We start from the raw sequence: 12,046 nt of genomic DNA on the forward strand, positions 1-12,046 counted from the left end.
CCCGTTCCCGTCCCTTAGGCGCTGCAGGTGCGGCACGAGAGCCATGCCGCTCCTTCGATGATGCTCTCTCCAGGGAGTGTGGGCGAGAGTGTCGACCCTTCTCCCCGGAAGGAGATCGCGGAGGAGGGACGGTTGTGGCAGCCACCGGCCCCTCCTGGGTTTGGGAAACAGTCTGAGAGGACCCAGGCTGTTGCCCTATTGGAGCGCGAGGGTTCGCACTCTGGCTTGGAGGGTCCGTAGACCGCCCAGCCGAGATTGCACGCCCCCGAAGCTGAATCTTCAGCTGGGGCGTGGGGGACTGCCGTGGCTTCCCATAGTCCAGAAAGGACGTCTGGGTTGCCACTGCAACCTTCAGTGGTGCAGGTCCCCGCTGCACCACTTGGGCCTAGCCGCCTTTCTGCACGAATGCGAAGCGACGGCGTGCTTCAGGGAAAGAAAGGTTTTCCTTAACTTTCAAGGTAAGGATCTCTTTCTCGTCTTTCCATTTCTTGCATGATCTGGAATATGTTGGGTGAGGTTCTGAGCAGTTTACACAGTGTGGGTCATTAGAACATGCATCAGCTTCGTGGTCGGTTTTGCTACACTTCACACAGGTGGCCTTTCCATGGCAGCTCTGAGAGCCATGGCCAAATCTCTGGCACTTGAAGCATCTACGGGGGTTTGGCACATAAGGCCGAAACCCTGCAGCGCAGGTATCCAGCCCTCACAGCTTCAGGAAGGACGGTCGATTGGAAGGTGAGTACAACATGTTTTGTTTTCAGCTCGTTCCCGTCACGACGAATGGTAATACGCCTTGCAGCTGTGACACCTTGGTCAGAGAGGCCTTCAACAATTTCACTCTCAGGGCTGTCAAGAAGGTCATCTTCGGAGATAACTCCTTGAATGCTGTTTAACGTTCGGTGGGGACAGACAGAGACGTCATAACCGGAAATAGATGTTAAACCTAGTAGTGCAGTACTTTGCTGATTCGTTTCCACCTCAACAAGTAAATCGCCGGAGCTCATTTTCTTTGCCTTGCAGTTTTTCCCAATTGCACCTTCAAGTACTTTTGCAACTAAGAATGGGGACATCTGTGAGAGCTGTTTATCGCCTCCAGAATGAATGACTAGAAACTTGGAGAATCTTGGAGGAAGGTCAGGTGTCTTTGCAGTGATGGCTTCGGTGCGGACCCTTTTCAGGGCCCGATCAGAGGTTTTTTGACTAGAACCCATAAAGATGGGAGAGAAGTTCAGTGCCCAGGTGCACCGCCCACCACGGAGCCCAACAAGGGGGTAGGTAATGTGCCATAACAAGAAAGGCTTGGCTGACACAATTACTCTACCAGTGCTGCCCGGGCACTATAACCGAGTGTGGATGCAGGGACAGGACCTGTTCCACTCAAGGTTAGCCCTTGCCGCCTAAGAAGGTGAAAAAGGAAGGAAGAGAGTGCAGAAGAAAAGAGAAAGAGGTGGAAGGAAAAGTGAAAGAAGGAAGAAGAGGGTAAAAGAGGCGACTGACTGAATCATTCTGGTCGGGCCAAGCCAGGACACCCGTCTACGAGAAGCAGGAGTCGAAGAGGTGTATTGCCTCGCCCGGGGGGCCCCGAAGGGCCCAAGCATACCCCAGGCTCAGCTCAACCACCAGGGTCCCCTTTTCCCCGGACACGGGTACGCCACGCACAGCCAGACGTGGGTGGGCGAACCCACAAGGCTCGGGGTTCGTAGTGACGCCACTCAACAAGCACCTACTAAAGTAGGTGCCCCCTGCGTGCGGGTATGGTGGCCGACGTGGCTGGGGTCCGTGGTGACGCTACTCACCAAGCACCTAGCACCTAAGGTGCAGGCGCCCCCTGCGGGACTCGGGGTCCGTGGAGACGCCTCTCCAAACACCTGCTTTCACAGGTGCCCCCTGCGGGGGTACCGTGCTGGGACGTAACAGAAATGAGTTTGTGTAGTCAACAGTATGCGAGAGAACAAGGCGAACGAGGGGCAAGATCGCAAAATGGCGGACGCGCGAGACCAGATCCGGAACCACTGAGACTGCTACCATTGTGGGCAGAAGCTTAAAAAAACCTAAAAAGAAAAAAGTTTCTTTTTTTTTTTTTTTTTGAACAGATTAGTTTGGACACGCATGTCAAAAAATTATTTTTAAACAAAAAAAACTTTTTTTTTTTTTTTTTAGAGTAATATTGGCGGCGCGAGACGCGCAGAATTTTGAATAAATCTCTCAACGTCAATATTGATAAAAAAAATTATTTCTTCGCATAAAATTTATTTTTTGACACACGCGTCACGTGCCCCAACCAGACTGTTTAAAAAAAGACATTTTTCTTTTCGGGACCCTTTAAAAGGACACTAGGGAGTTTTAGCGAGTCGTTTTTTGAGCACACGGTTCCGAAATCACGAACAGTGCAGCTGGTCGGTTCCGTGAAACCGTACGTGAAATTTGGCATATTTTAGCGACTTGTGAAACTGGCGTGACCGTGTAAACGATGATGGTTTGTTTGACCGGTGGCTCCATCTTCTAGTCAACATGTGGAACATTCTGCAACGTGTAAATCCGTGGCGGCTCGTGGTTTCGGCGTACGACTGATGTAAACAAAACGGCCGACATAACATTTGCCGGTTGGAATTTTAAGAACTGCGAAGCTAGATAGATTAAAAGGTATCTAAACGACCGTATAGGTATGTGGTGTGTCTCCGTCATCTTCAACTTGAACGATCGTTCACGTTGTGTGCCGTCAAACCAAATCATTCCGTCTGCTCGCGGTCGCCACGGCAGCTAGTCTGCCCGCAGATCGCAAGCACTTTACTAGCATGTGCAGTTTACAGCATTCCCAATCGCTCACCATTGTGAGCAGTCCTCGAAATGATTTGGTTCAACCTCTCAAATGAAGCAGACTAAGAGGATGGCAAATCGCCTACCGCAGTCCTCAGCCGAACGCTCGGCTGGGTCGGCGAAGTCACTCGCCAAACCGACCGCCATCTTGTTTTTTACCCGAGTCGTGAACGGTGCTGGCTGCGTTGCGGTGACGACTCCAGCGGCCGGAATGGGAGAAACGAACGAGAAGAGCCTCCCAACGCGCCGAACGACTCGCGCGTGCATGCGCAGAGGCATCGCCGATGCGTTCGAGGGCAAACTGTTTGTGTGAAACAACCTGCTAAAACTTCCTACTGACAGGGTATCTATACTCGCAAAGGTTTTTATTTGTATGTGACATACGAGAGCCCAACTGCCCAGAACACAATTTGCAGCTCGAAATTCGTATTGCCACGCGCGTCGGCGGGCGACCGCGTGCGTGAGCGAGTAGTTACGCACGGAAAATCTAGGTTCGATTCCAGTCGGTGGAATGTTCTTTTATTTATTCTTTCAACATTGCGTTCTCGCAAGTTCGAGAACATTTTCGACTGATCGAGTTCCGAATGTTCTAGTAGCAGAACGTTCTAGGCCAGTTGTTCCAGAAGCCCACGCGCGTACATAAGGGCAGTACTAGCGATATGCAGTCAGTCTCGCCCCAGCGTTCGACTCTGCTTTTACGCCGACTTCGACGCCCACGACGCTCTGCTGTTATCTCCAGTTTCCTTTTTATTTTGAGCACAAGTTCGCCCCATTAAACATTTCAGTTTCTTCAGTTATTCCTTGTCTGTTGCAATGCCATTCGTAATAGTAATTTTTTTGCCCGAAAACCGCCGATCGAGAACTGGCCGGTTTGAGTCACGCTTACTCTTTTCTCTTTGGTCATGTGCTGTTTTCTATGGTTTAGACACAACCACCAAATATAATCTAAGTTGTGGATCATCGAAAGCACACAGTAAATATTAAAATAAAAAAGAAATGTAATACCCGTTTTTTGTGGCTTCTAAAAAGCCGCAAATATGTTGACTAAAGAAAAAAAAGGTTGCACATCCACGTGACTTCTGCCAACTCCCTCTTCCTCTATATTTCTTCTTCCTCCCCAGTTCAGTTCAATTTCGGTTCCGAGCAGTTGCATTTTTTTACTGTATTTAAAATATATGCGACGCTATAGTAAAATATTGATTGGGCAGACTACTGACACCTTAATTACCTGGCAAAGAAATAAAACAAATTTTGGGGGTTGTCAGTGTCCCTTTAGTAAGGTGGTTAGTTGAGCAAGTCGGTAATGATTGAACATGGTTAAAATAGCGCACAAATAGAAAGGAACAGTGAAGTGCGAGTTTGCGCTTGTTTCTTCTCTCTTCCCTCCTCTTTTTTATTTCAGTGTCCCTTTAACAAGCATCAGCTAAATGTGTCTAAATGTGCAATATAAAAAATCTTCCTCATTGAAATTTATGTTAATAAACATGTAAAAAAATTAATATATTTTATTATTGTAAAAAATATACTATTATTGCAAACGAAGAAAGAAGAAACCTGACCATCATTGGAAAATTCAAGTGTTTTCAAGCATTCCTAAAAATTCCAGGGCTTTCAAGATGCCGTATTCAAATTCCAGAGTTTTCAGGGTTCTCAAGGACCCGCGCAAGCCCCGCCTTATGTCCATGAAGGGTGAGAAAGTCTCGTTTTTCGGGATCGTCTTGCTCTTGGACGATAAAAAAACGGTGGCAATTTATGTGCACCTGCTGTGCCGGCAAGCATCACCGTCAGGAGAGTCTCCTCGTTGCCTGATGTACAGAGACGCACTTCCTTCGGATCGCGAACCTCCATGGTGTAGTTGGATGGCATGTCCAAAAAGATAGGCATCTCATCCGCATTTCCTACCTGTCCCACGAAATAGTTCTGGTGCCTCCACAGGTGAATGATATGAAGGTGGAAGGAAGGCCATCAGTTTCTCTTTGTAATCTGCTGGGAGCATCTGGCAGACTGATGTCCCACGGCGAAGTGAAAATCCGGCTCTATGCATGAACTTTTGTACCCAAGGGCGATTGGCCTCGAAAGTGTTGCAAGAGATGTTGGCTTCCTGCGCAAGCTCCTCTGCTTAGAGCTTTGTTTCAGCACTGAAGAACAAAAACTGTCCACCCCACTCCCATGCGAAATCTGCAAGTATCTTCTCAAGATCGGGGTAACAGCCATGCTAGGGTGCACGGAGGGGCTTTCGGGTAGGTGCCGCTCGAAAGATCCGGTCTTGATTTTTCCTCCATCCTCGATCATAGACTCGCTGACCCCAAGACGCCGTGCTGCACTCGAGTTTCCGACATCATTGGATAGTAATATTGCCTGCTTGTTGAACGATGCAGTGTACCATGCCCCCCTCCACTTTAAGTGGACTGGTACAACGACGTTGGTCGCAAAGCCCACAAGCATGACCGCTCAAGCAGGGAAGCCAGAGTATTTGCGCAGGCGAAATGGAAGTTCGGCGATCGACAACTTTAGCACAAATGGCACCCAGGATTTGCCTCGTCGTGTCCAGTTCCGGACTCCTAAAGGCCTGCAGTGCTTTTGCGCGTTTGTAGCGTTCAACAATCACGAAAGCAGAGCAGGGTGAAGGCACGCATGTATGCACACAGCCGAAGGCGACAGTGAATTCTCTTTTTTACGTTCTCTATTCCTCCTTTCGCATCCCTTCCCTCATATTTGTAACCATCCGACTCCCCCCAAACCCCCTTCCACCGAAGAAACGGCACTCTCGTGCCAGAGGCACCTCGCGGCTGAGATCAATTCCGAATACAATGCAAAACATGTTTTGAAGCGCATGACGTTGAAAAAAAGAATTCAATATATTTGTGCAAATACGGTATCTCATCACATACCAATACAGACGCCGACCGATTTTTTGGACGCCTGAAATTCAAACTAGTTTGCTATTTTGGACCTAAGCAAAGAACCGCAACTTACTTGACAGGAATAGTGAATATTCGCAATAAACTTTTCCAAGAGTTTGAAGTCTGGAAGTTAGATTTTTCAAACAAATAAGCAGTACTGCAACTTTATAAACTAGAAAGAAGGGTAGCCAGGAGGAAGCCGCCCTTTTTAACTCCTTGTAGGCTTCGACTGGTTTGCTTCACTACACGAGAGCTGCTAGGACAAACTGCTATGAGTATGCAACCGCCATATGAAAAGGGGACAGTCTGGCAACTAAGTAACTGGGTCTAACATGTTAAGGCTCAATAGTTTAAAAGTATATACTGTACAACGACATGCTATGTCATCGTGCAAACATCCCCACGAAAATGTGAAAACTGACCTCCAGTGAGTCGAGGCTGGCAGCAGCATGTCCCGCTGCATATTTCAAGACGACCAATTCCGATTCAGGCATGGCCGACTGCAAGGTTTTGAACCATTATGGAACACTGTAAATCACTTCTAATGTCTTGCTACAGATATGATGGAAAGCCTTAAGCACCTTTGATGCCAGAGCTTCCTTATAGCCTTGCAAAGCTGACTTGAAAAGACCAGCCAGGAGGTCCTCCGAGGCCTTTTTGATGAGTGTCGCCTGTAAGCCAGAAGAGACAGTTGCCTTCAAACAAAAATGGCTGACAGCTAATCTTTGAATGAAAATGCTTCCCAAACTTCGAGGTGCAGGCACCCACCAAAGCTTTCTGCTGCCTCAGCTTTTGGTAGCATTTACATTTGTCGCGAGACCTGTTGCACAGCACCAAATTCACTAGCCAACTGTCTTTTTTTTTTTTTTTTTAAACTGTATACTGTAAACGACTTAATTTTCGCAGGCTCAAATTTTCACGAATCGGGCCAAAGCTGAAAATTTTAAATTATTCACGGGTTCCAATTTTCGCGAATCGAGTGAAGCTTCCGTAGCGTTCACATATTGCCCGAATTGTTCGCGAGACATATTTTTCGCAAATTGTAGGCGATTCACGAAAATTAGGTCCTTGCGAAAATTTAGTCGTTTACAGTATCTGGCAATGACAAAGCAGATCAATACTCTAATCCCAGTCTGGAAGATACAGTGCCGCACATCTTAACGGCTCTGTGTGACATTAATAATTCTCTAAAATTACTTCAAGCATCAAGTGTTTCACTGAATGAAGAGATAAAATCGTATGACAGCAATTCAAGAGACTGCAAACTATGTCAGAAGTTTTGGACAAGCATTACTATGTTATTCGGTCGTGAAAGGTAGCCTGAACGGTGCCAGGATAATATATAGGAAATGATGAAAATTGAACCGTACCCGTGGAATGTTTGATTTGTAGACAGGAGTGGGCTTGGCAGGTTTCGTGTCTTCAGAGTCCGAGTCCGAGAGGAGCTCAAGTGCCTTGAAAAAGTGAGCAGAAATACAATTACGTGTTTCATGTTAATGTAGAAGTAGTATCAGCCAAACTTAAATCAGCAAACTTACCACTGGCTTCTTTTTGGATTTGATGGGCACAGCCTGCGAGCTGTAAGGGACAGCAGAAAAGATGGTAAACTTTATGGAATGAGCAAAGGGCTTGCTGCACGAGTTACTCAGTTTTAAGAGCTAACGGAAAAAATACTGAACACGAAAGTCGAGATTGGCACATTTGCAAGCCATGTGAACTGCTTTAGGAAATGAGGGTGCCAGATAGTTTGCAACAATGGCCAACTCAAAAATCTTTTTCAGAGTCACAAAATAGGCTTTGTAACGAGTAGGAAGCAATAGGCCTTCATCTTCGAATGGTCCAGCGTCATTCCTAGCTTGAACTCAGTAAAGAGAACCGGCAAATTGTGAGTCAGCCAAGTGCTGTGAAAGCTATGAATGATGCAGCGCTATTCGGTTAGAATTACTATTTGCACACCCCTACTTTGCAGGCATCTGTATTACTTTATTACTCATGTAGAACAGTACTCGAGTTCCATGTCTAGACCCTTGTTTCAGGAACTAGGAAACCAGACGGGCTTCTAACTCGAAACATATTAAGGGTGTGCGAATATTCGAGATTTCAAACACAAACAGAATATTTTTCTTATTTGATTCATATTCGATTTGAGAATTGCCTATTCGAAAATTTCCAAATATTTGGTGATGGCCCAATATTTGGGCAATGTACAAATATTTCAGGCAAACAGCGAATAATCCGTGTGCAGGACATGCACCGAACATTCAGAGCTTTTTTAAAGAACACATGCAAAGGAAAAAAACATTTTTCTAAATAGCCTAGGTAGAAAAAGAATGTTAAAAAGCAAATTTACAACAACAAAAAAATTTATAGAGCCATATTTACGGAGAAAAATTATTTTTGCAGCGGGTCACATGATAGACCTGTACGCCTTCGCGTGGCGCCCCTGCCGCCTCAAAGTCAGGTCACTACCGCACGCTAAGCATGGTGCACTATCATTTCGACAGGTTGCTCCATGCCGCCGCTGCCGCGACCGCGCAAGTTCGTCCATTCTGCGGCGCCGGCGCACAGGTCTATCACGTCTGCTTGCGCTTTTTCAGGAGCTTCCTTTGGGCTCTAAAAGTTACTTATTAATCTTCATTTTTTTGTTTCGCTTGAAACAAAGATAAATAAGTAACTTTTAGAGATCATAGGAAGCCTCCGAAAGAGCGCAAGTACCACGTGACAAATAGCGGCCAGTCACATGACAAATAGCAGCCACTTTCCTGCGGCGCCCGCGGGCGCCAACTTCAAATTTGTATAGCGCCGTAAAAATAGCTTTAAAAATTTTTGTTTCGTAGCAAGTTTGTTTTATGACTTCCTTTTCTCAACCAGGCTGCTTAAAAAAATGCATTTTTCCTTAGCATGCGTCCTTTAAGAGCCCCCTACATATTGAGGCAGGAGCGACTCTAAGTGCAATGCCATGTGTTTCTGGTTTGTTAATTATTGCATGCCTTAACTGCATACTTCAATTAAATACTACAATGAAATAATTCTAATAAGTTACGAAGTGCAGGTAAAATGATAACTCAGTACATGTGGGTTCTTATTTTTTCTAACTGAGCCAGATACAGAACCAAGACTACACCAATTTTCACTGAAACTTGGGAGTATATCTGTGTGCTTTTTTCCACAAGCAATAAAACTGAAATGGGTCATTTGATGCGAGAAAAACCATTGTACAGGTGGCTGCAGTAAGGGGTTAAAAGGCAATTTGATAAGCACACACCTTTTCTATGCTTCTCTTCACATGGATTTGCCTCATTTATACGAAAAAAGCTGAAATACTCTACTCCGAAAGGTATTCGAGCACAGTACTAAATTCAGAGAAATAATGTACTTTCAAGGTAACTCTCAAGTTCAAATTTGATCTGAAAGTCAGTCAACTAACTCTAGCGCAATAACCTTTCTTCTATTTTAAGTCGCGTTTCGTAGACTCTTCTGATCACGACACTACACGATGCGGAAAACAAAGACCTACAGTTGAACCTTGATTTAACAAAACCCGATTTTATGAATTTCCCAATTTAATGAACAAATTCAGATTTCTCGTGCAGCCTATGCGCGAGATCTCCCTTCCTCGATTTTACAAAGTTCCCGATTTAGGAAATAATTAGCCAGTCCCAATGACTTCATTAAATCGAGGTTCAACTGTATTCTTTTTCAACGTTTCGATGCGGATCACCTCTTTTCCACGAAGAGCATGGCTTTTGAACAATCCCAGCCGTGTAATCGGCCGCTGCTGCTCAAAACATTGACCAGGCATTAGCACCCATTAAATTCGCAGGTAAATTGAAGGTACGGTTTTTCATGACCTGTTCCCCGAAGCATTCGCTACTCTAACGGACAGCGTTGCGGCGGTGAACATTCACCTTAAGTTGGTAGGTTTCGCATCAGACGACACTTTAAAAGCAGACAACAGCCGGTTCCTCCGGCTCTCGCATTTGGTACAGTGACACAAACTCTCCCGTCAAGTGGTGTCACGTGCCTCGCTCCAAAGCTCCTATTAGATCATGTTGGCCATAGCCTCCACAGTTCAGCAAGTTATTGCAAAACGTATAGTGTGAATGAGCTAATTTACGAGAAATCAGTTACTTCATACCTCGCAAATTCATAATAGCAGTCCTTGCAGGGCCAATGATTTCATTTCTTACACAGAAATTCATTATAGTGGTCATAACAGATTTAAATGATAGGGAATGAGCTGGGAGTTTAGTATGCTTCATTGAATGGCCATGTTTAGGCATTCGGGTAAAGGAAGTCTGACGGTATGACCCCAACTCTACATTTACACAAATTAATTTGATGCCCAAATCTTTCACATGCTAGTTCCTCTCCTGAATGACATGCACCGGGCATCAAAAAAGTATTCAAGCAGCAATCTCACCTTTTAGGCTCAGTCTTTCCATTCTTTTTCTGTTCCACTGAATATAGAAGTGAAAGGAACAAGCTTAGAACCCAAATAATGTGAAAGTGAACCTGGTAAATTATAGACAAGAAAAATGGGAAAATCTACCTGCTTTCCCAAGCTTCTCATAGAAGTCTTTGACCTCTGCACTGACATTCACAACACGCAGGTGGCAGCGTTTGATATAGTACTCCATCACTTGTTTCGCTTGGTGGCACTGTTTCTGGCTTTCGTACACTTGAGCAGTCTTGTAATAACCCTGCGCAATTGTGAGGCGGAAGTCATATTTAGAGGCTGTCTCATTAGAGAAAAGTTAAATGGTCAACAAGTCAGCTCAATTACTTACCGTAAAATACCGGTCAAGCGCCTACTCAAAATTTAGAGATAATCGCGAAAAAATGGGGGATGGGCACTTGTTCGGTCATCAATTTTACATATCAATGTACTGTGCATATTTTCGCAGATCTTACAAAGAATGGGCACTTAGTATAGAATGGGCGGATGCGCGGTATTGACTCCACATTCCACTAAGACCCTTGGCTGGCAAAGAGGCTGCGAGGGATGTAATGATACCACAACCTCACAAATCTAATTTTATGTTCACCTTCGAGGAAAAGCACACACAAATAGACTACCTGGACATGTAAGGGTGGTTGCTGCCAAAGGGTCGCACATGCAGCGTTCTCTACCAGTGTGAACAACGGCCGCCTAGAACTCAAGACACTCCCTCAGCCTCATGCCACTGCTAGCTGAGGCATTTGCAAAGGCCTTAAGTGCTTGTGGTATGCCTCTCGACAGAGCTGTCGAGACGAGTTGTGCGTTTGGTGGTTCCGCAATTGAGGGAGTCCAGTGGAGCATTGGGTCAGGAGACAACAAAGGACACACTGGGGACCAAGCAAGAGCAGGCGAGCAACTGCACAGCTCTCTCCTTCACCCCTGCGTCACGAGGTAGACGCCGAGAGTATGAAGAAACATAGGGGATGTTTCTACGATTCGTTGAGTGCCACACACGCGATCTTGCGAGGTTTTTGCACATGGTTTATTACGCCCCCCGCATAATAAACCATGTGTACAATTGCATAATTAAGAACGAGGGCTGTGTGAAGTTCATGGACGAAGCTGACTCCGAAATGCGATGCGTGGCCTCGCTTATGCCATGTTTCGTCGTAGCTGACGCACACATCTTGCAGCTGCCCCTCATCTTCTAAACTGGTCCCTCGAGTCTACTGAACAGTCCGCGCACCCTCTGCCATCACATCGGCCAACACTCATTTAGCCGCGTAGCGCACCTTTGTCGCAATCCTCCGATACAGTTTCAGGTGTGTTGGTGGAGGGGCACCAAATTCAGTAAAGAAGTTTTGACAGATTAGAGAATCAAATGTCGTAGTTCCACGAAACCACTCTGAGGCTAGGGTGACCACCTTCCTGCTGACGAAATGCAGGACACGCGGGGCAAGGGGGGGGGGGGGGGGGGGGTAGTGGAAATTTATAAACACGCATACCACGAACCGAGGCTCTGTTAACACATTTAATATCCTGTGCTGCTTATACACATGCAAATAATATTGCAGCAATTAAGCTAAAATAGTTTTCACTCTCAGTGATGTGTATTTTTTATACCAAATATGCCATTAAAGGGGCCCTCCGGAGCGTTCTGCTATGGTCCATTTATGGCGGTAACTCAATCTACAGGCCCTAAGGATCTTAAAAATCATAAAATTACGGTCATGCGCGGCGGATTTCCCTACTAAAATTGCTATCAAAGTCCCCGGCACGCCCCCCTTTCTGAGATGACCCCGGAAAACGGGAGGGGCATCTCTTTACGCGTCAGCCAATAGCAAGCGAAGGATTCCGGCGTCACTGCGCGTCACCAACGCGGCCG

The 12,046-nt window shown here is 45.9% G+C and overlaps 1 protein-coding gene across 3 annotated transcripts in view; it reads right to left on the minus strand.

The window, feature by feature from the left end:
• LOC8036091 (E3 ubiquitin-protein ligase TTC3) overlaps positions 1–12,046 on the minus strand; it is a 195,433-nt gene that overhangs the window by 110,259 nt on the left and 73,128 nt on the right. For all 3 annotated transcript variants that reach the window (XM_040499934.1, XM_040499933.1, XM_029987983.4), the window contains exons 11-16: positions 10,273–10,423; positions 10,144–10,180; positions 7,259–7,298; positions 7,091–7,174; positions 6,302–6,391; positions 6,143–6,220 (exon numbers count right to left, since the gene is read on the minus strand). In XM_040499934.1, the coding sequence (XP_040355868.1) occupies positions 6,143–6,220; positions 6,302–6,391; positions 7,091–7,174; positions 7,259–7,298; positions 10,144–10,180; positions 10,273–10,423 (480 nt within the window). The remainder of the gene's footprint in view (positions 1–6,142; positions 6,221–6,301; positions 6,392–7,090; positions 7,175–7,258; positions 7,299–10,143; positions 10,181–10,272; positions 10,424–12,046) is intronic.

This window comes from Ixodes scapularis, unplaced genomic scaffold (assembly GCF_016920785.2).
Source record: "Ixodes scapularis isolate PalLabHiFi unplaced genomic scaffold, ASM1692078v2 PGA_scaffold0__279_contigs__length_252992795, whole genome shotgun sequence".
NCBI classification, from domain to species: Eukaryota; Metazoa; Arthropoda; class Arachnida; order Ixodida; family Ixodidae; genus Ixodes; species Ixodes scapularis.